General features: G+C 37.1%; 1 protein-coding gene across 1 annotated transcript in view; it reads right to left on the bottom strand.

The window, feature by feature from the left end:
- nfic (nuclear factor I C) overlaps positions 1-23,378 on the bottom strand; it is a 40,628-nt gene extending 17,250 nt beyond the window's left edge. Inside the window, exons 1-7 of the mRNA XM_023339118.1 lie at positions 23,162-23,378; positions 12,801-12,971; positions 12,531-12,707; positions 3,500-3,683; positions 1,714-1,788; positions 734-808; positions 105-237 (exon numbers count right to left, since the gene is read on the bottom strand). Coding sequence (XP_023194886.1) covers positions 105-237; positions 734-808; positions 1,714-1,788; positions 3,500-3,683; positions 12,531-12,707; positions 12,801-12,971; positions 23,162-23,242 — 896 coding nt within the window. The 5' untranslated portion in view covers positions 23,243-23,378. The remainder of the gene's footprint in view (positions 1-104; positions 238-733; positions 809-1,713; positions 1,789-3,499; positions 3,684-12,530; positions 12,708-12,800; positions 12,972-23,161) is intronic.
- Positions 23,379-24,746: the final 1,368 nt, after the last annotated feature.

Below are 24,746 nucleotides of genomic sequence, written 5' to 3' on the forward strand. Positions count from 1 at the left end.
TTTAACTCTAAAATATAATCAGCATCAACTGATATAATCAATTGATTTATTATACAATCATAATATAATCAGTCAACTCAGATGCATGTTTTGTGTCTGCATACCCGCTGGAGGACGTGCTGGCCAACGACCGTCGCAGGCTGACCGGTTGGTTGATGGACTGGTTAAGGTCATAGGACAGATGACCTTGAAGCTCCCCAATAGAGAAACCAGGTCCCACTCCTGTAACTACTGGAGCTACAGATAGAAGCAAGAAACTCTGCTCAGACTTAGAGTACATACAAACTGAAACTTCTACATCAAACTGTTGATATTTTGGATCATTCTGAAGTTCAGATTTGGATATGAATATTTCTTAATTAGTGTTGTTCATGACTCAAATTTTTGGGAGTTAAAGAAAGAGCTCAAAAGAAAAAAAGATTTTAAATAACTAAATGGGATGAAATTGAAGGTTAAAGCACAAGAGAGTGCTAGGGAGAAAGTAAGCGAATGGTGTAATGAGAGAATGAAAAAGTAAGAGCTAAAGTTTACCAAAAAATGGCCACCATAGGTAAACCCCATCAGTTTATTTTATGATGACGGTTCCATAGCATTTGTTGGTTGACACTTGTAGCATGCTAAATTTCTGACTTAATATATTAATCATTATTTTTTCCCCCATCTAGATTGTTGACCCATGCTGAGACATTGGACAGTTCTCTTTCACTGCCCCATTCAGGTAAAGAAGACTTACTTCTTGAGACCTGGACCAACTCAGGAACACTGAAAACTCCTGAAGTCACAAAACTTTCCTGGAACTCTGGGCCATCTGCAGAAACAAACAGTCAGTTAAAGACTGTTGTGAGTTTGGGGAAATGGCAAATATACACACATGCACACACTAGGCTTTAACCCTGCTACTTTGTTCTTACTACTCTCCAATTATTCGACATGGGATTGAAGAAAATATCTGTGCTACAAGGTTAAAAAATATTAGTTTATCTTACCTGGATTGTGACTAGCGGTTTAAGAAACAGAAATGTACTGAAACATTCTTGATAAGAATCTGAGGGTGAAATGTTTATAGAGCTTCAAGCAAGACAAGACAAGAAAACGCCTAACTGGTTTCAGAGAAAAACAGTAGAACTGCTGGATTGCTGAGTCAACGGCCTGATTGAACATCCATGAAAAGAACTGAATGTGTCATGATGTTGGTTGGTACTGGATGGTATCAGACCTACTGATGGGTAAATGAGGCGTCATGAAGCGTTTCAACCCATAGCAAAACTGTATTGATACTGTGTCGACACTATGTCACTGTCCAGATAGACTTTGAATGTAAAAAAGACACGCTTGATTGCTCAAAACTTGTTTCATCATAACTCTTCTGTGCGCTGTCAGCTCCCAGTCAGCAAGATTCATTTACTTCACTGTCCATGTCAGAGATGGTATTCAGAAGTCATGTTTTTGTATTGATGGCTTTATTTACCTCCACAATGTGTGTAAAATTGAAAGTGTCTGACGCGTTTCAACCAATAGTCAGGTGTGTGAATTGTAATCTGTCAAAACGACAGAGGAGCTTCAGTTTTTTCCGTTGATTTAAAAAAAAATTACTGGTCAAATACAGAAATATTCTGTTAATGCGACACCTAATCTATAGTGTGTTTTCAAACACAAATATTGCTATAGCAAACAAGCTATATGGAGGGAATTTTTCTTAAGGAGATTCGTTACCTATAGTTGCTGGTCGACTGTCCTCCTGATCAGAGCCAACTCCAGTACGACTGGGACTGTTACTCTGCTCTGCCTCTGAAAACAAGGAAAGGCAGAATGTAAAAGTATATATATATATATACGCTGCTCAAAAAAATAAAGGGAACACTCAAATAACACATCCTAGATCTGAATGAAAGAAATATTCTCATTGAATACTTTGTTCTGAACAAAGTTGAACGTGCTGACAACAAAATCACACAAAAATCATCAATGGAAATCAAATTTATTAACCAATGGAGGCCTGGATTTGGAGCCACACACAAAAAGTGAAATAACACTACACGCTGATCCAACTTTAATGTAATGTCCTTAAAACAAGTCAAAATGAGGCTCAGTATTGTGTGTGGCCTCCACGTGCCTGTATGACCTCCCTACAACGCGTAGGCATGCTCCTGATGAGGTGGCGGATGGTCTCCTGAGGGATCTCCTCCCAGACCTGGACTAAAGCATCCGCCAACTCCTGGACAGTCTGTGGTGCAACGTGACGTTGGTGGATGGAGCGAGACATGATGTCCCAGATGTGCTCAATCGGATTCAGGTCTGGGGAACGGGCTGGCCAGTCCATAGCTTCAATGCCTTCATCTTGCAGGAACTGCTGACACACTCCAGCCACATGAAGTCTAGCATTGTCCTGCATTAGGAGGAACCCAGGGCCAACCGCACCAGCATATGGTCTCACAAGGGGTCTGAAGATCTCATCTCGGTACCTAATGGCAGTCAGGCTACCTCTGGTGAGCACATGGAGGACTGTGCGGCCCTCCAAAGAAATGCCACCCCACACCATTACTGACCCACTGCCAAACCGGTCATGCTGAAGGATGTTGCAGGCAGCAGACCGCTCTCCACGGCGTCTCCAGACTCTGTCACGTCTGTCACATGTGCTCAGTGTGAACCTGCTTTCATCTGTGAAGAGCACAAGGCGCCAGTGGCGAATTTGCCAATCCTGGTGTTCTCTGGCAAATGCCAAGCGTCCTGCACGGTTTTGGGCTGTGAGCACAACCCCCATCTGTGGACGTTGGGCCCTCATACCATCCTCATGGAGTCGGTTTCTAACCGTTTGTGCAGACACATGCACATTTGTGGCCTGCTGGAGGTCATTTTGCAGGGCTCTGGCAGTGCTCCTCCTGTTCCTTCTTGCACAAAGGCGGAGGTAGCGGTCCTGCTGCTGGATTGTTGCCCTCCTACGGCCTCCTCCACGTCTCCTGGTGTACTGGCCTGTCTCCTGGTAGCGCCTCCAGCCTCTGGACACTACGCTGACAGACACAGCAAACTTTCTTGCCACAGCTCGCATTGATGTGCCATCCTGGATGAGCTGCACTACCTGAGCCACTTGTGTGGGTTGTGGAGTCCGTCTCATGCTACCACGAGTGTGAAAGCACCACCAACATTCAAAACTGACCAAAACATCAGCCAGACAGCATAGGTACTGAGAAGTGGACGACTGCAGAACCACTCCATTATTGAGTGTGTCTTGCTAATTGCCAATAATTTCCACCTGTTGTCTATTCCATTTGCACAACAGCAGGTGAAATTGATTGTCAATCAGTGTTGCTTCCTAAGTGGACAGTTTGATTTCACAGAAGTTTGATTTACTTGGAGTTATATTGTGTTGTTTAAGTGTTCCCTTTATTTTTTTAGCAGTGTATATATACTGTATATATATGTGTGTGTGTGTTGGGGTGTGTGTGTGTGTGTGGGGGGGGGGGGGTATGAGAAGGTGACTGTACTGTGCGTGCATAGATACCTTTCTCCTGCACATAGAAGGCGAGGTAGAGGTCTAGCTCTTTCACAGAAACAGAGATGTGTCGTGGCTGGACACAGAGAACAGGATTGGAGCACTGGCCTCCCTTAACCAGACGCTCTCCATCTGTGCTTTCTAGAGGAATTCCCTTAAAGAGGATAACCATCACCAAGTCTAACCTCCACACCTAGAATACAAAGATTATAATCATAAACAAAGAATGAAAATTATTTTCACTACAGACAACCAAAATTTGTATTAGTGTTCATCATGAGATAACTGGATGGTATCAGTGCCTCCCTAAATGTGAGATGCAATGATAAGTAAAACTGCAGGTCACCACCCCAAATGATGCCCCTTCATGGGACCCTGCCACCTCCCCTGAAAAGAAATGTACTGTTGCATCCAATGTGAACAAGCGTCCTTTATTGATGTTCACAGTTAGCTTAACTGTGTCTTACACCGCTTCCTTCCGGAAAAAGGCCGGTGTACTGTTTGAAGAGGATTTAATGCAAAAAAAGTGTTTAAGTGAAAGGACACAAAATACAGAAGAGTATATACCAGGGGTGGGCAACTCCAGGCCTCGAGGGCCGGTCTCCTGCAACTTTTAGATGTGTCTCTACTTCAACACACCTGAGTCAAATAATGAGGTCGATAGAAGGACTCTGGAAAACTTGACTGCACTTAGGAGGTGATTCAGCTGTTGGATTCAAGTGTGTTGGACCAGAGAGACATCTAAGAGTTACAGGACACCGGCCCTCGAGGACCAGGATTGGCCACCCCTGGTATATACAAATCATGTTATGGTATATAAATCAGTCTAGAAGTCATACTATGGCCAAAAAACATTAGTTTATAACGATATTAAGGATTGTAAGGTTCATTTACATTTGGAATTCTCTGTAGATGAAATTAGACAAGGTACGTCAAACGTTAGACAAGTTGCTGACAAAGATAAATGTGGATTTGGCTTCATCATGTGGCCAAACATAATTAGTACACTATGATGGGAAGTTGTTTCTCACCTGTTTAAAAAAGTCAGGTCATGTGAAGGACTTTTACAAAAACACATCAACATATGACGAAAACACTCCAAACAATTGTACTGAAAATAACCATACTAATAAGTCCTTATAACGTGATAAATGTAACCATAACTGCATGTATCCAAATTATATATGGCCAAATAAAGAGCTTACATAGATATGATGGCTTAGAATTAGATAGTTCATTTCAACTTGGATTTCCACATGGATAGTCAGACAAAGCTTAACTATAGTGACTAAAAACATGTCAAAAGTTGTTAAACTTACGACATTATTTACATTTCTAATGACTCAATATTATTCAACTCAGATATTTACTCATGTTGTAAATCAAAGGGATAGAAAGGAGTGGATGGGTTTTGATTGTGAGAAAAGCATCATGCTTTCTTTCCTTGACAGACAAAAATGACTTCCTGTTGTATTTCTTCCTCTTTGTACTTTCAAGTAAGAAACTGCAAAGCTGTGCCTTAACTACGAGGGGCCGTTTAGGACAAAAACTATGTTTTGTCTCTCACACACTACTAAAAACTCGTACACAAAAAAATACTAAAATTGCGCATATACACTATAGGGGTTGAACCAATTAGTCGACTAGTCGACTAGTCGACTCTAGGACGTCTCGCGAGTTTTTACAGTTGACTAGTCACAACGACTAGTCAACTCGACATCGACTCGACTTTTATCATGTTGACGTTGACTAGAAAATATCTTAAATCGTTCAATCTGCTGAGTCAGCAGAGCTTCCTGCCGCGCATCGGGCGGAGGAGAAGCAGGTGGTTTCGTTGAATTCAGCTGTAACCAAACGGGATCCGTTCATAACAAGTTTGGCTTGTGATGTTCCAAAAGCTCCATGTAGTTAGTGTGATAATTTAACTCCTATAGTAACTATCCAGAGATCATCAGCATCAGCCGGTGTTTAGAAAAAAAAGTCAGACCCGACTTTGTGCAACAAACTTTTCCCCGCTGCTCACGAAGAATCTCCATAATAGACTTAGTAAAAGCAGGAGAAGGGGAGTGTGTGTGTGTGTGTGTGGTGTGTGTGTGTGTGTGGGGGGGGGCCGGGGGGGTGCCGTGAAAATATTTGCCGTGAAAATAGCTAATAAAGCCTCCAAGTAGTTGTGAAGGGTTTTTGCGCTTACGTCACTATGACGTCACCGCGACTAGTCGACATCGACTCGACTATTATCATGATGTAGTCGACCTTAAAAAAAAATATGTAGTCGTTCAACCCCTAATACACTACTAAAATATCACACACGCATACAATTTTCTCTCGCACACACACGACTAAAATATCACACAACACACGCATACACGCAAAGCATACAGACATACTATTCTGAATGATAGGTCGAAAATGTATGTGTGTGAACTAACACTAGGCTGAATGAATGAGGATGAGACTTGTATTTGTCTGTGTGAAAGACAAATTTTTGGTATGTGTGAGAGAGTCATTTTTTGTATGTGTGAGTTGTCACAGAAGAGGCGGGGCATAATTTGGAGATCAGATCGCGCATGCGTTGATACCACAGTGAAGTTAGCTTCAAGTTGGATATTGACGCTCCACGGTGGAGTGAACTTCTAGACACCCGTCATATTTCTGAAGAAACGTTACAGTAGGCTGGTTGACTGCTTGGTTGATTCTGGTCACGGGAGCGGAGACGGAGTGCGGCAAAACAAAACACATATCGGAAAAGGCGGATTTTGGCATAAACTGGTATGTGAATGGTTTGGTTGGAAATGGAGACAGGAAATGAGGAAGACATGGATTTTGAAGGGTGGACGCCAGTGGGGAGAGGAAGAGGGAGAGGACGGGGAAGGCATAAAACAGATGAAGGAAAGGAAATGGGTGATATTCAAGGAAATAAACGAGAACTGGAAGGAAGTAGTTCCGAAGAAGAAAGGATAGTTAGGAGGAAAGTTGTGAGGGAGGAATTTAAAATAATATTAAAACTTAAGAACGAAGAAGAACAGGATAACATCAGCCCCATTGTGGTGTCAAGAGAAATAAAAAAGAAAATTGGAGATGTTGAAATGGTAAAGATTTTGAGAGATGGAAACCTATTGGTAGTTTGTAAAAATGAAGAACAAAAAAATAAGGCTTTAAATGTGGATAATATATGTAAAAAAACTGTGTTGGAGAAAAAAATTGTGGGAGAAAATAAAAAAACTAGAGGAGTGATTTATGGGATCCCTTTAGATGAAGATCTTGATAAAATTAAGCGAAGTATTGTAGGAGCAAAAGCAAATAACTTGAAGAGATTGTCAAGAACAATAAATGGAGAAAGAGTAGGAAGTTTGTCAATCCTCATTGAATTTGAAGGAAAAGAATTGCCACAAAACATCAAAATAGGTTATCTCAGTTTTCAGGTCAGACCTTATATCCCTCCACCACTTCGTTGTTTCAAGTGTCAAAGATATGGACACATAGCAGCAGTTTGTAAAGGGAAGCAAAGATGTCCAAAATGTGGTGAAGATCACAAATTAGAAGAGTGTAAAGAAGAAGCACAAGAAAAATGTTGTAACTGTGGAGGGCAACATAGAGTTACGTATGGAGGATGTGAGGTAAGGAAGAAGGCAAAAGAAATTATACAGATTAAAACAACTAAAAATATTAGTTATGCGGAAGCTGTTAAAAATGTGAAGGAGCAGACAACAAGAAAGAGTGAACAAATAGCGAGCCAAATCCCACAGCAAAACAAAGTACAATCAGAAGATAATATCACAGTATCAGTAGAAAAACTAATATTATTTGTAGCATATGTTATCAACTGCACGGACCAAGCCAAGCATAAAACTGAGAAAATTAAAATAATAGTGAGAGGAGCTGAAAAGTTTTTGGGGTTTAAAGAGGGATCATGGGAGAACATAAACAAAAAGCTGGAGGTAGATGGTAGATCAGGACCACCAGGTGAAAATAATTAATGCTAATATTACAATGGAATGCAAGAAGCTTAATTGCTAACGGACAGGAACTTAAAGGTTATGTTGATAGTCTTGAGGATAAACCAGAAATCATTTGTGTTCAGGAAACATGGTTAAAAACAACATTAGATTTTGTGATTAAAGGATATAATAGTGTTAGAAGAGACCGACAGGAGGAGAGAGGTGGAGGAGGATGTGGAATATTTATAAAACAAGGGATTCAATATCAGGTATTAGGGAAAGGGAAAGAACTTGAATATATAGTAATTGAAATATGGGAACAAGAAGGCAAATTTAAAATAATAAATTTTTATAATCCATGCAAAACATTATCAATTGAAATATTGGAGGAGTTAACCGAATATTTGGAAGGGAAAATAATTTGGTGTGGGGATTTTAATGCAAATAGTACATTGTGGGGTAAAAGTAATGATAGAAATGGACAAGTTATAGAAGAATTAATGGGAATGAAAAATCTTGTATGTATTAATGATGGGAGGGGAACAAGAATCAATGTAAGAACAGGGATGGAATCAGTTATTGATTTAACAATTGTTTCAGATGTTTTAGCTGGTATTTGTGAGTGGTTCATTGATAAAAATTCAACAATAGGTAGTGATCATTATCCCATTATAATAAGAGTAGGATTAAATTTAAATAAGAATATAAAGGTCAATAAAAAACTGAATTTTAATAAGGCAGACTGGATTAAATTTAGATACTTGAGTCAAATAAATTTAGAGAAAGTAGATATGACAATGGATATAAATGATATAAATTTAGAAATTAGTGAAATAATTATGGAAGCAGCAGATAATTCTATAAAGAAAACAGGGTGTAGAAATGATAAGAAAATGGTGCCATGGTGGACAAATGAATGTAAAAAAGCAATAAAGTTAAGAAATAAAGCATTTAAAGTACTAAAAGGTAACCCAATTTATAAGAATTTAATTGATTATAAAAGAAAGCAAGCAATGGTAAGAAGAACTATTAAGAATGCTAAAAGAGAATATTGGAGGAATTTCTGTAGCACAATAGGGAAAGAAACCAAAATAGAAAAAATTTGGAAAATAATTAAAAGAATGAATGGCATAAGGAGAGAGTTTGAATATCCTATATTAAAAATGGATAATATGAATATAGTAAGAGATGAAGATAAAGTTGAAATATTGGCAAGAACATTTAGTAAAATTCATAGTTCAAATAATATTAGTGAAGAGGGAAGAAAAGGGAGAGAAAATACAAAACTTAAATATAAAGAGTTAGTAGAGAGTGTTGAAGAAACAAATAATCTGTTAAATGTTGAGTTTACAAAAGCTGAATTGAATTCTGCACTTAGGAAGACAAAAAATACAGCACCAGGTAAAGATCGGATTTATTATAGAATGATAAGACAACTTAGTGAAAAATCAAAAGATATAATATTGCAATTATATAATAAAATTTGGGAGGAGGGAAAACTACCATTGAACTGGAAGGAATCAATTATAATACCAATAGCAAAACCAGGAAAAGATAATTCAAACCCAGAAAACTACAGACCAATAGCTTTAACATCCAATGTATGTAAAATAATGGAAAGAATGATTAACAATAGGATCGTATATTATTTAAATAGTAAAGGATATATATCAAAGTTTCAGAGTGGTTTTAGAAAAGGGAGGAGCACTAATGATCCAACGTTATGTCTAGAGCATGAAATTAGAAAAGCACAGGTAAATAAAGAAAGTGTAGTGGCAGTATTTTTTGACATAGAAAAAGCATACGATATGATGTGGGTTGAGGGATTATTAATTAAATTATGTATGTTGGACATTAAAGGAAAATTATTTAAATGGATTAAAGACTTTTTAACAAATAGAAAAATACAAGTTAGAATTGGTGACGTAATCTCAGGAAAATATAAAGTAGAAAATGGAACTCCGCAAGGAAGTATTATAAGTCCGTTATTGTTCTTAATTATGATAAATGATGTATTTAAAGATATTGGAAAAGAAATTGGATGTTCACTTTTTGCAGATGATGGAGCTGTTTGGAAAAGAGGGAAAAATGTAGATTTCATTGTAAGAAAATTACAAAAGGTTATTATTGAAATAGAAAAATGGGCGTTGCAATGGGGATTTAAGTTTTCAGTTGAAAAAACAAAAGTAATGATATTTACTCAGAAAAAATTAAACAAGGAAATAAAATTAAAATTATATAATCAAGAATTAGAGCAAGTAAAGTGTATAAAATTTTTAGGAATATGGTTCGATGAAAAACTAAAATGGAATATTCATATTCAAAAAGTGGTAGATAAATGTAAAAAAATCTTAAATATTTTAAGATGCTTGGCTGGCAGTGACTGGGGAGCAGATAGAAAATCTCTAAAACAGATTTACATTGGAGTGATAAGATCTAACATAGACTTTGGTTGTATAGTTTATGGTTCAGCAGCTAAAACACATCTGGTCAAATTAGACATTATTCAACATCAGGCATTAAGATTATGTACTGGAGCATTTAAAACCACACCAACAGCAGCAATAGAAGTGGAAATGGGAGAAATGCCATTAGATTTAAGAAGAACAAAACTAGAAATAAATTACTGGTTAAATGTACAAAGCAATAAATTTGATCATCCAACTAGAGAAATTTTAAGTCCATGTTGGGAAAAAGAAAAGAAAGAAATGAGGAGTTTTGGATGGACAATTGAAAATAAAATAAAAGAATTTAAAATGAATAGTTTAGAAATAAGTCAGACACCAATATCAATAACACCACCATGGATTCTACCAGAAGCAACAGTAGACATGTCAATAATGGAAAAGAAACAAGATAAATCTTACATAGCAGATAGTTATTCAGTACAGATACATTTAAACAATTATTATCAATATATGCAAATTTATACAGATGCATCAAAAATAAATGGAAAAATAGGAATAGCTTTTGTAGTACCAGAATTCAATTTAAAAATAGGAAAACGAATTACAGATGGATTGTCAGTATACACAGGAGAAATGTTGGCAATATTATTAGCTTTACAATGGGTAGAAGACATAAAACCATTAAAAACAGTGATATGTTCAGATTCAAGCTCTGCACTATTAAGTTTAAAGAACACTCAATCAGATAGTAGGATGGACATTTTATTTGAAATATTTCATACATTATTTAGGATACAAAATATGGGTTTAATAGTTATATTTGTGTGGGTTCCAGCACATATTGGGGTTGAAGGAAACGAGAGAGCAGATAAAATGGCAAAGAGGGCAATTCAAAATCCTATTAGTTTTACAGTTAAAACAAGTAAATCTGAGGGAAAGAGTATGGTTAAAGGAAAACTGATGGAAAAATGGCAAAAAAGGTGGGATGAAGAAAAAACAGGAAGATGGTTTTATAAAATTCAGAAAATAGTAGGAGAGAGAAGAAATGGAAGAAGAAATAGAAAGGAGGAAAGGGTGATAACAAGATTAAGATTTGGGCATACAGGACTTAATTATACACTTTTTAAAATAAAAAAGCATGATAATGGCAAATGTGATTACTGTGGAAAATATGAAACAATAGAGCATGTTATATTAGAATGTCATAAGTATGAAAGAGAAAGAAGATACATGAGAAGAGAGTTTGAATGTATAAAGGAAAAGATTAATTTATTAGATATTTTGAGGAAGAATTTGGGGAGTAAACACATACAAATAATTATTAAATATTTAAAGAAAACTAAATTGTTTCACAGAATTTGATTATAGTAGGTATGTTTGTGAATATGTGCATGATCTAGAGGGGTATAGTATAAAGTTAAGTATAAAAATGGATGAATGGGTGTGTATATATATATATATATATATGTATGATTTATTTATTTAGTTTATTCATTATTGTTATTTGTAGGAGTATATATATATATTATATAAATTGATAGTCCATCTCGAACCACACTCCATACCAGTATGTGGCGGTAATGCTACTTAAAGTTTGTTGTCAGCCGCCAATAAACTCAAGAAGAAGAAGAAGAAGAAGACGCTCCACGGTGTAAGAGGTGTTTAGCCTAAGATTGATCTGATTTAGGAACGCTAATTTTGGCCAGCCGTTCTTTACCTCCTCAAGCGCTCGGAGGTTCACTTACTTAGAGCCTAAGTGAACCGCGGAGCGCTCCGCTCCCCCTCCAGCGCTCGGAGGTTCACTTAGGCTCTAAGTAAGACTCTAACATTTTCCAATCTTCTATTGTCCAATTTTGGTGAGCCTATGTGAATTGTAGCCTCAGTTTCCTGTTCTTAGCTGAACGGAGTGGCACCTGGTGTGGTCTTCTGCTCCTGTAGCCCATCTGCCTCAAGGTTTGGCATGTTGTGTGTTCAGAGAAGCTCTTCTGTATACCTCAGTTGTGGTTATTTGAGTTACTTTTGCTGTTCTATCAGCTCAAATCAGTCTGGCCATTCTCCTCTGACCTCTGGCATCAACAAGGCATTTGGCCCACAGAACTGCCGCTCACTGGATATTTTCTCTTTTTCGGCCCATTCTCTATAAACCCTAGAAATGTTTGTGCATAAAAATCCCAGTATATCAGCGGTTTCTGACATACTCAGAGCAGCCTGTCTGGCACCAACAACCATGTCACGTTCAAAGTCACTTAAATCACCTTTTTTCTCCATTCTGAAGCTCGGTTTGAACTGCAGCAAACCGTTTTGGCAATGTCTACATGCCTAAATGCATGGAGTGCTTCCATATGATTGGCTGATTTGACATATAGATAGACACATATATAGGTATAGAAAATTCATTTAATGTAGTAATTTATTTGCTTCTCCTGCTGGACTATGCCACCTGCTGGTTTAAAGGAATAACTGCAATTGGCCAAAATACTGACGCTTTCAATGTGTGTTCATTTGATCCGTTGTGAGTTGGTATTAACAAGTTTGGTTAATCTATTATGTTCAATCATTCCTAACAAGAATATACACTGTGAAAATAAGAACTTATAATAACTAATAATAATAACTAGCAGAAAATAACGTGATTATGTTCTGCTAATAACTCTCTTTAGCAGAAAATATCTACTTATCTGCGTATCTATTTACCTTGTCAGCTTGTCTGAGACAGTCTATTCGTCTCATTTTGCCTTTCTGGTCAGGATTTGACAAGACACAACACGCAGCCTTCTTTCCAGTGATTGACAAGACAAAGTCCTCTCTGCATTCAGGTCTGATGTCTTTTCTTAGTTTCGCCAAAAGTCGACTAGCCCATTTTTGTTTCACCTAGTAGCAGAATGATACAGAAACAGAAATCTCAGTTCATGAAATCAGCATTTTTGTTGACAACTAGCTGCAGCATTATTTTAAAAAATCCACCTCTGCTTTTTCTCCCAGTAATTCATCTTTAACAGCTCTCTCTTCTTCTTTAGTCATCCTCTTCTCATGTTTTTTGAAGTACTTCCTCTTTCTGGCCTGGAGGTTAAACCATGTATAAGCGAAGGCACGAACCTGGGGCAGCAGAGCCTCAATGAATGGATGGAACTCATCCTACAGGACAGACAGACACACACACACACACACACACACAGAGACACACATAAAATGTTAAAGCATGGAATAACAATCATTTAACCAAAATTATTGAGATTCACACACAGACTATGTGATTTCAAATATGTTTAAGCATATGTAAACTAGAATTGTTCATTGAGTTCAAGAACTATTCAGAATACGTTTTGGCCTGTCCTGTGAACCCAGAGTGGTGGGTCCTATGGAGGACAAATTTAGCAAAAATTCAAAAAATCATTGCGTGTAATGGAAACCCTGTAAATTCTAGACACTAACAGGTACCATAGAATTGCACAAAAAAATGTAAAAAAATTTTTTTAAATCCGTGAGGAACGGCGGAGTCCCAGCTCAAAATTCCGTGAAAGAGGTGTATGGAGCCTCGTACCAGAAGCCCATTAAAATGCTGTTTACATCGTTTTAAACTGTGATTGTGAGCGTGAGTGGGAATAAAAATAGCAATAGGTATTTTGTTCCATATAACACAGTAGGAGTGTAAACGGTAAACCTTTTATGGATGCAAACTCGACTAAAAACCCACCTGTTTATTATTGTATTTGAAACGTAATCAATTACAAATTTATTGATGGAACTTGACTTAATGTTGTGTTTTGATTGTTGATTCTATGTTGCACTGTGTTTCTGTGTTTGATATGATGTAAAGCAAATGAAATAAAATTTGATTGATTGATTGATACCTGATTGGTTCGTATTTTTATCTCCATTATCATTATTGACTTTATCCCCTTTTTTCTTTTTTCTTGTTTTCTTTGGTAATTCTATTAGTTTATTATATAACTCTCATGTATAGTGTATCACAAAAGTGAGTACACCCCTCACATTTCTGCAGATATTTAAGTACATCTTTTCATGGGTCAAAATGACACTTTGACACAATGAAAAGTCGTCTGTGTGCAGCTTATATAACAGTGTAAATTTATTCTTCCCTCAAAATAACTCTATATACATCTAAACCGCAGGCAACAAAAGTGAGTACACCCCTTAGTGAAAGTTCCTTAAGTGTCAATATTTTGCATGGTCACCATTATTTACCAAAATTACATTAACTCTCCCAGGCATGGAGTTCACCAGAGCTTCACAGATTGCCGTTGGAATGCTTTTCCACTCTTCCATGACGACATCACAGAGCTGGTGGCTATTCAAGACTTTGCGCTCCTCCACCTTCGGCTTGAGGATGCCCCAATGATGTTCTATTGGGTTTAGGTCTGGAGACACGCTTGATCAGTCCATTACCTTTACCTCTTCAATAAAGCAGTGGTCATCTTAGAGATGTGTTTGGGGTCATTATCATGCTGGAACACTGCACTGTGATCCAGTTTCCGAACGGAGGGGATCATGCTCTGCTTCAGTATTTCACAGTACATATTGAAGGTCATAAAATGTAACCCCCCAACATCTGCTGGACTCTTGCAGTCCCAGACCATGGCATTCCCACCAACATGCTTGACTGTAGGCATCACACACTTATCTTTGTACTCCTCACCTGACAGCTGCCACATATGCTGGAGACCATCTGAGCATGGTCAGATGGTCAAATTAACCTTGATCTCGTCACACCATAGAACCTGGATCCAGTAATCCATGTCCTGTGTTGACAAGTCTTCAGCAAACTATTTGCGGACTTTCTTGTGTATAGACTTGAGAAGAGGCTTCGTTCTGGAGTGATAGCCATGCAGACAAAGTTGATGTAGTGTGCGGCGTATGGTCTGAGCACCTCTTTAATCTCTGCATCAATGCTGACAGAACTCCTGTGCCTATTTTTCAAAGACAGCATTTGGATGTGACACTGAGCATGTGCATTGAGCGTCTTTAGATGACCAACGTGAAGTCTGTTCTGAGTGAACCCAGCTAAAAATGATGATCTTGGCTAGTGTGCTGCATCTTGGTTTCAGGGTGTCAGCAATCCTCCTGACCTGTAGCCTTGGCCATCTTCATGTGGCACAACATTTCATTTTTTAAGATCCTCAGAGAGTTCTTTGCCATGAGGAACTTTCAGTGACCAGTATGAGAGCGTGTGAACGCTGTAAAAGGTAAAATTAAAGGTAATTTTATTTATATAGCACATTTTCAGCAACAAGGCAATACAAAGTGCTTTACAGGAATTAAAAGGAAATACAAACAAAATAACAAACCAAAAGAAAGAGCAAAAGAAAACGCTAATAATGTTGATCCAAAGTAAATAACCTAGATACTCCTATTCAGGGTTCTTAGATAAGTATAAGTAAGTATCCTCTGGTCTAATTCCTTTTCTGGTTTGGAAGAATAGGAGTCTAAAAAGTAGTTGCTAGGATAGTTTTTCTGGGTTCCAAGTTCTAATCCCTATTCTGTTTTGCTAAATAAGTGTAAGTAAGTCAGTTAGTATTCTCTGGACATAGGGTTAGGGTTACTACTACGTATGCTCTAAATTTGTAAAAGTAATGAGTATACTCCACAGTTTCTAAGTAATAATAAAAAACTAAATGTTCCTGTTCTGGAAGAATTTTTTCTGGATTCTAAGTTCGTTCTAATTCCTTATCTGGGTTGCAAAAATAGAAGTCTCTTGCCTCTAAATAGTGAGTACTCTACAGTTTCTAAAATATAAGCTAAAGAGTGACTAATAAACTAGAGTCTCTGAATTCCAAACTGTACTAAAAAACTGAACACACCTGCTCCCTACACACACCTTAGACCTAGTAACACTAACTAATCTCATTACATTTTGGAGGGAAAATGACAAGCAGTGTTCAGTTTGGACATTTAGGGGTGTAGTCTCTTAGTGGTGTACTCACTTTTGTTGCCGGCAGTTTAGACATTAATGGCTGTATATAAAGTTATTTTGAGGGAAGAATAAATTTATAAGCTACACACAGACTGCTTTTCATTGTATCAAAGTGTCATTTTGTCAGTCTTGTCCCATGAAAAGATATACTTAAATATCTGCAGAAATATGAAGGGTGTACTCACTTTTGTGATACACTGTATAAATAAGTCAGATTTTTTTCATTATTGTTTTCTATTTTCATTAATATTGTTAGAAAAATTATCCTCCTGTTCATTTACTCATGAGTTTATTTTACAAGTTATGTTTTCATATTATTCTTTCATATTATTCTTTCATATTATTCTTTTCATATTATTACTCTATTATTCTTCTTTTTATATTTACTTAACTTCTCTTTCTTTTGTAGTATAGTATATTATTAACTTTGTTTAGGATGTTTGCTTGGAAGCTAAAAACGTTAAACATTCATGTGTTATTAGTTCCATATGTAACTGATTAGTTGTGGTCAGTCACATGCCCTTGTAAGGGCATGTCCATAGGAGGCTCCAGAATGTAAAGACGGTTGGTCAATTCTCTGTGTGACTGTGTGAAGAAGCCCAACCTCCTTTTTCTATACAATAAAGAGAAATGCAAAGAAAGAACTGGCAGAATTGAGTCCAGACAGTGTTTGACAGCGATTCGTCGCGTCTGTTCTCAATTCTCCTATTCTGCAGAAAAGAAATTAAAAGAAACCTAATCTCTGTCTCTGGCTGATTCTTTGCAGGTTATGACAAATAAACCTATCAAATATTACTATATTATTGTTTTATTTTCTGTCAGACAATTAATGTCTATCATTACAAATGCTACATTATTTTGCTGTATTTTATTTTTACTCTTCCTTCTCTTCTTCTATTTTTACCTGTACATTAGATCCCCCCAAAAGGTTTTCTTCTGATTTGTTTGTTATTTTGCTCTCTCCCCAGTAATTTAGAAACATTTAAATATATGTGTGAGTGTATATGTACATGTGTATATGTATGTGTGTAGGGTTAGGGAGAGGTATGTATGTATATATGAATATGTGTGTATATGTATGTGTCGGGGTGTGGGGGTGTGTGTGTGCATGTGTGTGGTGTATGTGCATATACATATACTTCTTACCAGTAACTCTTCCATAACAGATATTTCCAACCCAACCATTCATCCAATTATCATATCCGATCATGCCCCCATCAGTTTTATGTTACACAAGAAAACTGAAACAAAAACAAGCCAAAGATGGTGATTCAACACATTTCTAATGCAAGACAACTGACAAGACAATTTGATTTATACTTTAGGAAACACTGGTCATTTTTTATGGAAACAAATGAAATAATAAACACATCTCTATCTCTCATTTGAGAAACAGCCAAAACAGTAATAAGAAGGAAAATAATTTCATACTCCTCATTCAAAAAGAAAAGAGAACAAAACTTATAAAATTACCTGGAAGGCAAACTAAAACAATTACACAATATATATGCAACTACCCCAATAGCACAAACATTTAGAAAATTAGAGACACAAAAATTAAACTTGATAACATTATTAGTAAAAAAGACACAAGTTATCATACAAAGACTACAATATAACCATTATGAGCATAATGATAAACCTGGCAAATATTTAGCAAATTAACTTAAACATAATATGGAAAAAAAAACCCTCATCACAACAATTCAAGACTCCACAGGAAGCATTACCAGTGACCCATAAATCATAAATAACACCTTCAGACAATTCTGTCATTCTCTCAGTAATATCACACTTCCATCATTAACAAATGAACAGTCAGACATCTTAGATACCCCACTCCCATCCACAGAATATGAAAAAGCTCTAAACAAATTAACAAACAATAAGGCCCCAGGATTAGATGGATATCCCCCTGAATTTTAAAAACATTTCTGGAAGTTGCTATCTCCACTATTTGTTAAAATGGCAGATGACAAAAGTTTGTCCCATATCACATGAATACAGCACTAATTTAATTAATTCTCAAAACTAACAAAGGTCCTACTTATTACTCCAGCTAGGACTATTTTCTACAACAGTCAAAACTTCAAGGCATCCTAGAAGCTTCAAATGTCCGCTACTACTTAGTTAACCAATTATAATAATTTCAAGGCACCTTCAAGTTTTTTTTTCAAGTTAAACCACCTTCAAGATTTCAAGTTAAACCACCTTCTAATGTTTTACAATAAAAATGGGAAAATACCTTCCACCACACATAATCAATTTTGGAATAATGTTTGCCATAACATTTTCACCATGTCCTACAACACCAACATACAGTTAATACAATATTGAATAATCCATAGGACACACCTCACACACCACAAGATTTACAGAATCGGACAATTGCACACACTGTGCACTTAACACAACTGATTACCAGCTCCACACATTCTGGCTCTGTCCACCAATATAAAACTTCTGGAAAGAAACAATCACCAAACTGTCTCAAATCTCTGGCCACAACATCCAGCTATCCCCTTCCGTCTGCTTACTTGGTAATTTAGAAAAACTGAACATGAACTCCAAATAGACCCAAACCCTGCTGCTTGTGGTCCAGACTATCACCAAGAAAACATTCTGATAACTGGAAAAATAGGAAAAAAAATCAGTACCTCACTATGGCTAAATCTACATACACAACAGATATTAATGGAACAACAATCAGCAATAGATAAAAATCTACCGTATTTGAATATTTTAATGAAATATACTCCATAATTCTAGATGCCATTTTATTGCCAGTGAGTTAATGTTACTGCAGAAACAAAGACGAGGAAAGGAGAAGGAAAATGGGAGAGCCTAATATATTTTTTCATTGTAATAATTTCTCATTTGAATAATAATTCAAATTAGAAAATAACTACCAAGATTAAAAGGAAAAAGTATACCCTAATCCACATATGTTAAACAATTTTATTGTTTTTGTTGTGACACCCATTGATTATGTACAGTGTTTTGTCTTTGTTTTGAATGAATCCTTTTTTATGTACACCTCTTTGTTTGTTTCTCGTTTTTGTTTGGTTATTTTATTTTGTTGCTATTATTCATTCTATTATCTGGTTATTTATTTTGCAGATCAATTACCCTTTTTCTTTTTGTTAGTCTGTAAAGTTTGTTGTATATACACTGATGAATAATAATTAAAAAATGTAATTGTCTTGACCCAGAACAACTGAATTCAGTGTTGCTAGAATTCACTGGCTCTCTCAAGCAATCTCTTCTCCCTTTCTCCCTCCTGTTTTCCTCTTATTTTCTTCCCCTGATTTCAAATTCATATCTACTTTGCAGTCATACAAGGCGTAAGGACAATTTTTCTTTGTCTAGTCTAAATGTAATCGAGGATCAGATCTCGGCCACGACACATCCCACACTGCACCCGACCCCTTTTGGTCCCTCCCACCACTTACCAGTGGTGGGAGGGGGCTGAGCCCGGCCGAGCTCCATGGGTTAAAGCGCATCCAGGAGGCATTCACTAACGTTTCCCACCTCCAGGCCTGGCTCCAGAGTGGGGACCGGTGACCAACGGTTTTGTTCTTCATAAGGGGTCTTCAGGGCTGCGCTTTGTCTGGTTCCTTACTTAGGACCTGCTGCCTTGGGTGACCCTACCAGGGCATGAAACCCCAGACAGCATAGCTCCTAGGATCACTGGGACACTCAAACCCCTCCACCACAGTAAGGTGGTAGCTCAGGGAGATATTTGGGATCTTGGTAAAATGGAGCGGGAGATTGACAGGCAGATTGGTGCAGCTTCTGCAGTGAAGCGGGCGCTGTCCCGATCTGTTGTGGTGAAGAAAGAGCTGAGTTAAAATGCAAAGCTCTCGATTTGCCGGTCGATCTACGCTTCTACCCTCATCTATGGTCATGAGCTTTGGGTCATGACTGAAAGAATGAGGTCATGGATACAAGCGGCCAAAATGAGTGCAACAAGGTGGACTTTTGCGGCTGGATGTTACAGTGAGGATGAAAAGTTGAGGCAGACTCAGGTGGAACAGCAGTGGTTTATTCTTCGAACAGCATCAATAATCATTTCACAGGTGAAACTGCAGCCTTAAAAAATCCCAGCTTTGACGGACCCAACCACCTTTAATTCACAGGGGAATTTCAATTATCCAATCTCTACCTATTTAAATAAAATACATTTTACTAAATACAAACATTTCCACTTACTTTTTATAAATATTTTATGTTTTATCATTACACCATGATGAAACACCACAAAACCCATAAATAGACATCAGAGTCCGCTGTAAAGTTGGGGTGTTGCAGATTTATTTAGTGGATCATTTTTATTATTAACTCATTAGATGGAAAACAGAGATTTAATAATTAGTGCACCCCACAAATATGTGACAGTATAGTTCCTCCTAGTCTACCCTTGCTAAAGCTTTAAACAGTATTCATAGAAGTTGCTATAAATATTGGAAAACATCAAAAGCAGTTGGATGTATTTATTTGTTTTTTCAGGGTGAAACATTGCTTTTTGAATTATTTTTTCTGCTGATTTTGGATATTATGCAGCTATGAATTTTTGATGTTACTTTTTTATTTTTGTACTTTTGCTATGATGTGTAACCAGAGGAACACAATGGTTTAAGAATCAGGTGGAGTTTCACAACCAGGACGTGCTGACTGACACATCAAAGGTTCAAATGATACCGAAATTAGCACTGAAACCCCCAGATCAGATAAAGAGGAGATTTAATGGATGCAAACTGGAGAGAATAACAGAAGTTCAATCATCCCTTCCTTCAGTTATAATGGGCAATGTGAGATCTTTTGGCAAACAAATTCATTAAACTGATGGCAAAACATTAAAGTAATACAAAACAAAAAAAAATATTTCAGAAGTTATTTTTACTTCTCTTTGCATAATTTTCTAATGCAAAAAATAAAAAAATAAAAATCCATGTTTTTAACAGCAAAAATTAACTGAAACAAATGACACAGCCAGTAAACCAAGAGATGAAAGGGAAAACTGATCCATAATGAAAAGAAATACATTTTCAGCACTATGGAACTTGTTTCAGACTGCGTTTACCATGATTATACAGAACTATACACAGTAGGGTATCCTACTCTTTGTTGGGGTTTGTTGCTGGTTAGGCTACACACAGCTTTGTTTTTCTCTTTGTTCTAATTGGAATACAGTATGGTAGCCACATGGAGGGGACATCAATGCCATGAATAATAAATACAGTATACAAACGTCTGAGTTAAGACTATCCCCACCAGAACAGTGAGACGCTTCCCCAACAACAAACCCTGGATCACCAGTGACCTGAAGGATTTGCTAAGCAAGAAAAAAACAGCCTTCAGGGAGGATGGCAGGGAAATGATGAGGACTATGCAGAAGCATCTTAATAGTTACGTTTATAATCAATTCAGAATTGATTATATTCTGAATATAATCAATTCTAGAATAATGAATTATTTAAAGACACTGATTTGTCAAAATCATTACAAACTTACAGCTGTATATGTGCTTAAATTGTTGCATTTCTTTCAGCAGAAGCAATGCAATAACAGACACTCCCTTCCTTACGAGCTGCTGCTCAGCTGTTCAAAGCTGACCTAAAGTTTAAAAAGTTGAGTTCACATAATACCCCCATTTAAAGAATTCATTTCAGTTAAGATTGACATTTTCCCAGGTTGTTCTCTTGCTAGCTTTTCAATGGCATCACTGGTAATAGACTTCTAATACTCAGAATAGAGCAGAAGATGTTTTTAAACACTGTGGATGAGTGGGAAGAGTAGTCAGTCACCTTTAAATTGTAAAGTTAAGTACAAGTTGCGTACTAATCTGCATATTGGTGTGTGATTGAGTGAATGTGACTCCAGTGTAAAATACTTTAAGTGGTCATTATGACTAGTAAAGCTCTATAAATTCAGGTCATTCTTACTATTCAAATATAAACCACAGGTAATTTATCTGCATCACAGGTTTCAGTAACCACCTGGACAACTGAAACAACACACACCACATCTAGGAAGTTATTACAGCGCTTCACTTTTTTTCACAGTTTATTATACTACAGCTTTATTCACAATTATATTGTACATATGTTTTGGATGAAGTGTACTGAAGACTAGCATGTAAAACACAGTTGGTGCCCAAATTAAAAACAATGGGATCTAAAAAGGTTTAGTTCCCATAATACATTAAGTCCAACTTAATGTTAAACATTAAAGTGCACTTTTGACAAAGGATGGAAGTGGAGGACCCTTATGTCTGTGATTTGCGTTTTGTCCTGGTCAACAATATGAACAAGTTCAATCAGTGCAAGTGTATGCAGTGGTCATAACAGCTAGCTAGCTAAACAGCTAGACAGATATATAGATAGAGAGCTGAAGATGTGTTTTCACAGCAGCTTGCCTCCTTCTCTCTACGCCAGGGAAGGAGGCCCTCTGTCGGCCTCTCATTCTAACTCAACCCCCTGGCTTTTACTGCAGCCATTTTCTGCTGACTAACATAAACACGTAAAAAAAATCCAGTCTTCCACAAAGGGGAGGAGGTGGAGGAGGAGGCAGCAGCAGCAACCGAACTTCAGCTTGGCCTTTTACTGTCCCGCTGGTGATCGGGTCACAGACAGGCCTGCTTTGCTCCAAAGCGCCGACCAACACAACTTTTATTAACACAAAGCTCCAGCCATTCTCACACCAAAGGCTCTAAAACGACCTCTGCGGATCATATAAAAGCTGGATTGTTCCAGCAAGCCCGTTTCACAAAGCAGAACTAACAGAAGCCAGAATCCGGTGAAAACTGCGGGAGTTTACATACTTTATCCTGTTAGAATAGGAAAACTTATCGTTTGGTGGGTGACAGTCCAGCTAATGGTGATGCAGGCCCGTGTGTTAAATTCGGCCTGTGTGTGATCAGAAAAGTGAGCTTCATCCGATTGGATTGTTTTTTAAATGATGGATCCACGCTTAGCACTTCCGGTTAGGACGGAGTGTTTGACTGATAACGCCAACTGAATGAGAGGACGAGTCGACTAAAAGTTAACTTAATTCTAATATTAAATGCTTTATGGTTGCTTGTAATGTGTGAGTCCTAAAACCCTCCGCTGTCTGCGGGTTGAGCGGTGACGCTGTGCGTGTGTCTCGGTAGAAGGAATAGTTTATTTGCTAGGTTTGAAAGGAACAGGAGTGTGATGTCGCGGAGCGGCATAAAACTGCTAGAGAACTCAAAGACAGAAAAACAGCCTCCGACACAAAGCTCTATGAAATACAAGGGGAATTAATTACTTAGTTGAGCTGCGTGGCCAATGTTTGTCCTCTCACTCTTTAGGTCGCGTCTCTTTTAGGAATACAGTAAAGACATTACTGTAACGACCAGGTTTGCTCCTACCATTTCCAAGCTGAACCGCCACCGGCTGAAGTTAAAGCTGATCTCTGCGCCTGCCCATCCTGAGCTAACGGTCCTTATCATTCCACAGTTATTCCCATCATTGTGCCCCTGGTTGCCAGCTGGAGGAAATCCGCGGTGCTCCGCTCCACAAACGTCCCGCGTCAGGCTTCTTCCTCCTCCTCCTCCTTCTCCTCCTCCAGGCTGCGGCAGAATGAAATCCTGCTATGTTCACTTTCCATCTCTCATCCCACCTCCCTTCTTGTCCGCTACATTAGGCCTTCTCTTTCCATCTACCTTTAATAGACAAATATTATTATTATTATTATTATTATTATTATTATTATTATTATTATTATTATTATTATTATTATTATTATTAGAAGTAGTAGTAGTAGCAGTAGTACATCTCTGGTCACTGTATTCCCTTCATTACAATATTTTCTAACTTTTGTTTTAATTTGTTTGGGTTAAAAGCTGTGTATTTCTTTTTCCCATTTCTGTCTTCCTGTAAATGCTCCACTTTGTGGTCTATAACAGCTTCCCTATGTAATGCCATTATGCTGTTTAGTTTCTGTCAGCGCTCTATGACCAAATTTTACTTTTGACTTACATGGAATCGCTTCATTGTTGTGTTTGTTTTCTTTGAAAAACCCAGAAATGAATGCTTAGTTTCAGAGTTTAGATCTGAGACAATAAGAACATGGACATTACATACAAAACAATAGTTTAATGTTGTGTAATTTGTTTTCACTTGCAGCTTTATTTGGTCTGAGTTATTTTGTAGACTGTTACCTTAAAACAGAAGCTTTAACCCATTTTTTTGTGTTTCTGTGGTTCAGTAATTTCCATTGCAGCGCAATAAAACTAAGATCATATACCATTTAGTAATACATGTAAAAGATTTAGATTTAAAGTCAATATCAATATTTCTATGAATCACTTTAAAAGACAACTTATGACTGCACCAAAGTGTACAATAATCCAAAAACCACAATAAAATAAGACACATAACAATAAAGCACAGCCAATGAAAAATAGAAATTAAAAGGCCAAGCCTTAACTAAATGCCATCCAGTAGAAATATATATTTAAAATAACTTTAAAATTATTCAAAATATATGCAGATCTAATGTGAAAAGGTAGGCTATTCCATAAATTAGGCAACAATTGGTTATTTGACATTGATGTTCTGGATGAGGAATGACCATGCAGAAGGTCCTGAAGATAAGCCGAGGCTAAACCATTTACAACTAAAATCTAATAAAAAAAAAATCTTAAAATCAAAATAATAAACCAAGGCAGCAAATGTAAAGAAACCAATACTTAAACAAGTGAAACTTGTACTCATTACCCATAGAGTGGTCTATTTTAAGCATTTCTTTATGCTTTTGGTGGTTATGGCTTACAGATAATGAAAAGCCTACATTTTCTATGTTATTCAAATTTTTTGAAACTATACTTTTTGTCTTTGAATACCGTTGTAGCAGCACATCCAGTGATGTGGGCTATCAAACTTTACTGAGAGGTAGGAGTAGATGTAATGGACCTTGCTGTTGTTCTGGAGGTGAAGAAGATGCTCATCAAG

The sequence above is a fragment of the Xiphophorus maculatus genome, chromosome 9 (genome assembly GCF_002775205.1).
Source record: "Xiphophorus maculatus strain JP 163 A chromosome 9, X_maculatus-5.0-male, whole genome shotgun sequence".
In the NCBI taxonomy this organism is placed as follows: Eukaryota; Metazoa; Chordata; class Actinopteri; order Cyprinodontiformes; family Poeciliidae; genus Xiphophorus; species Xiphophorus maculatus.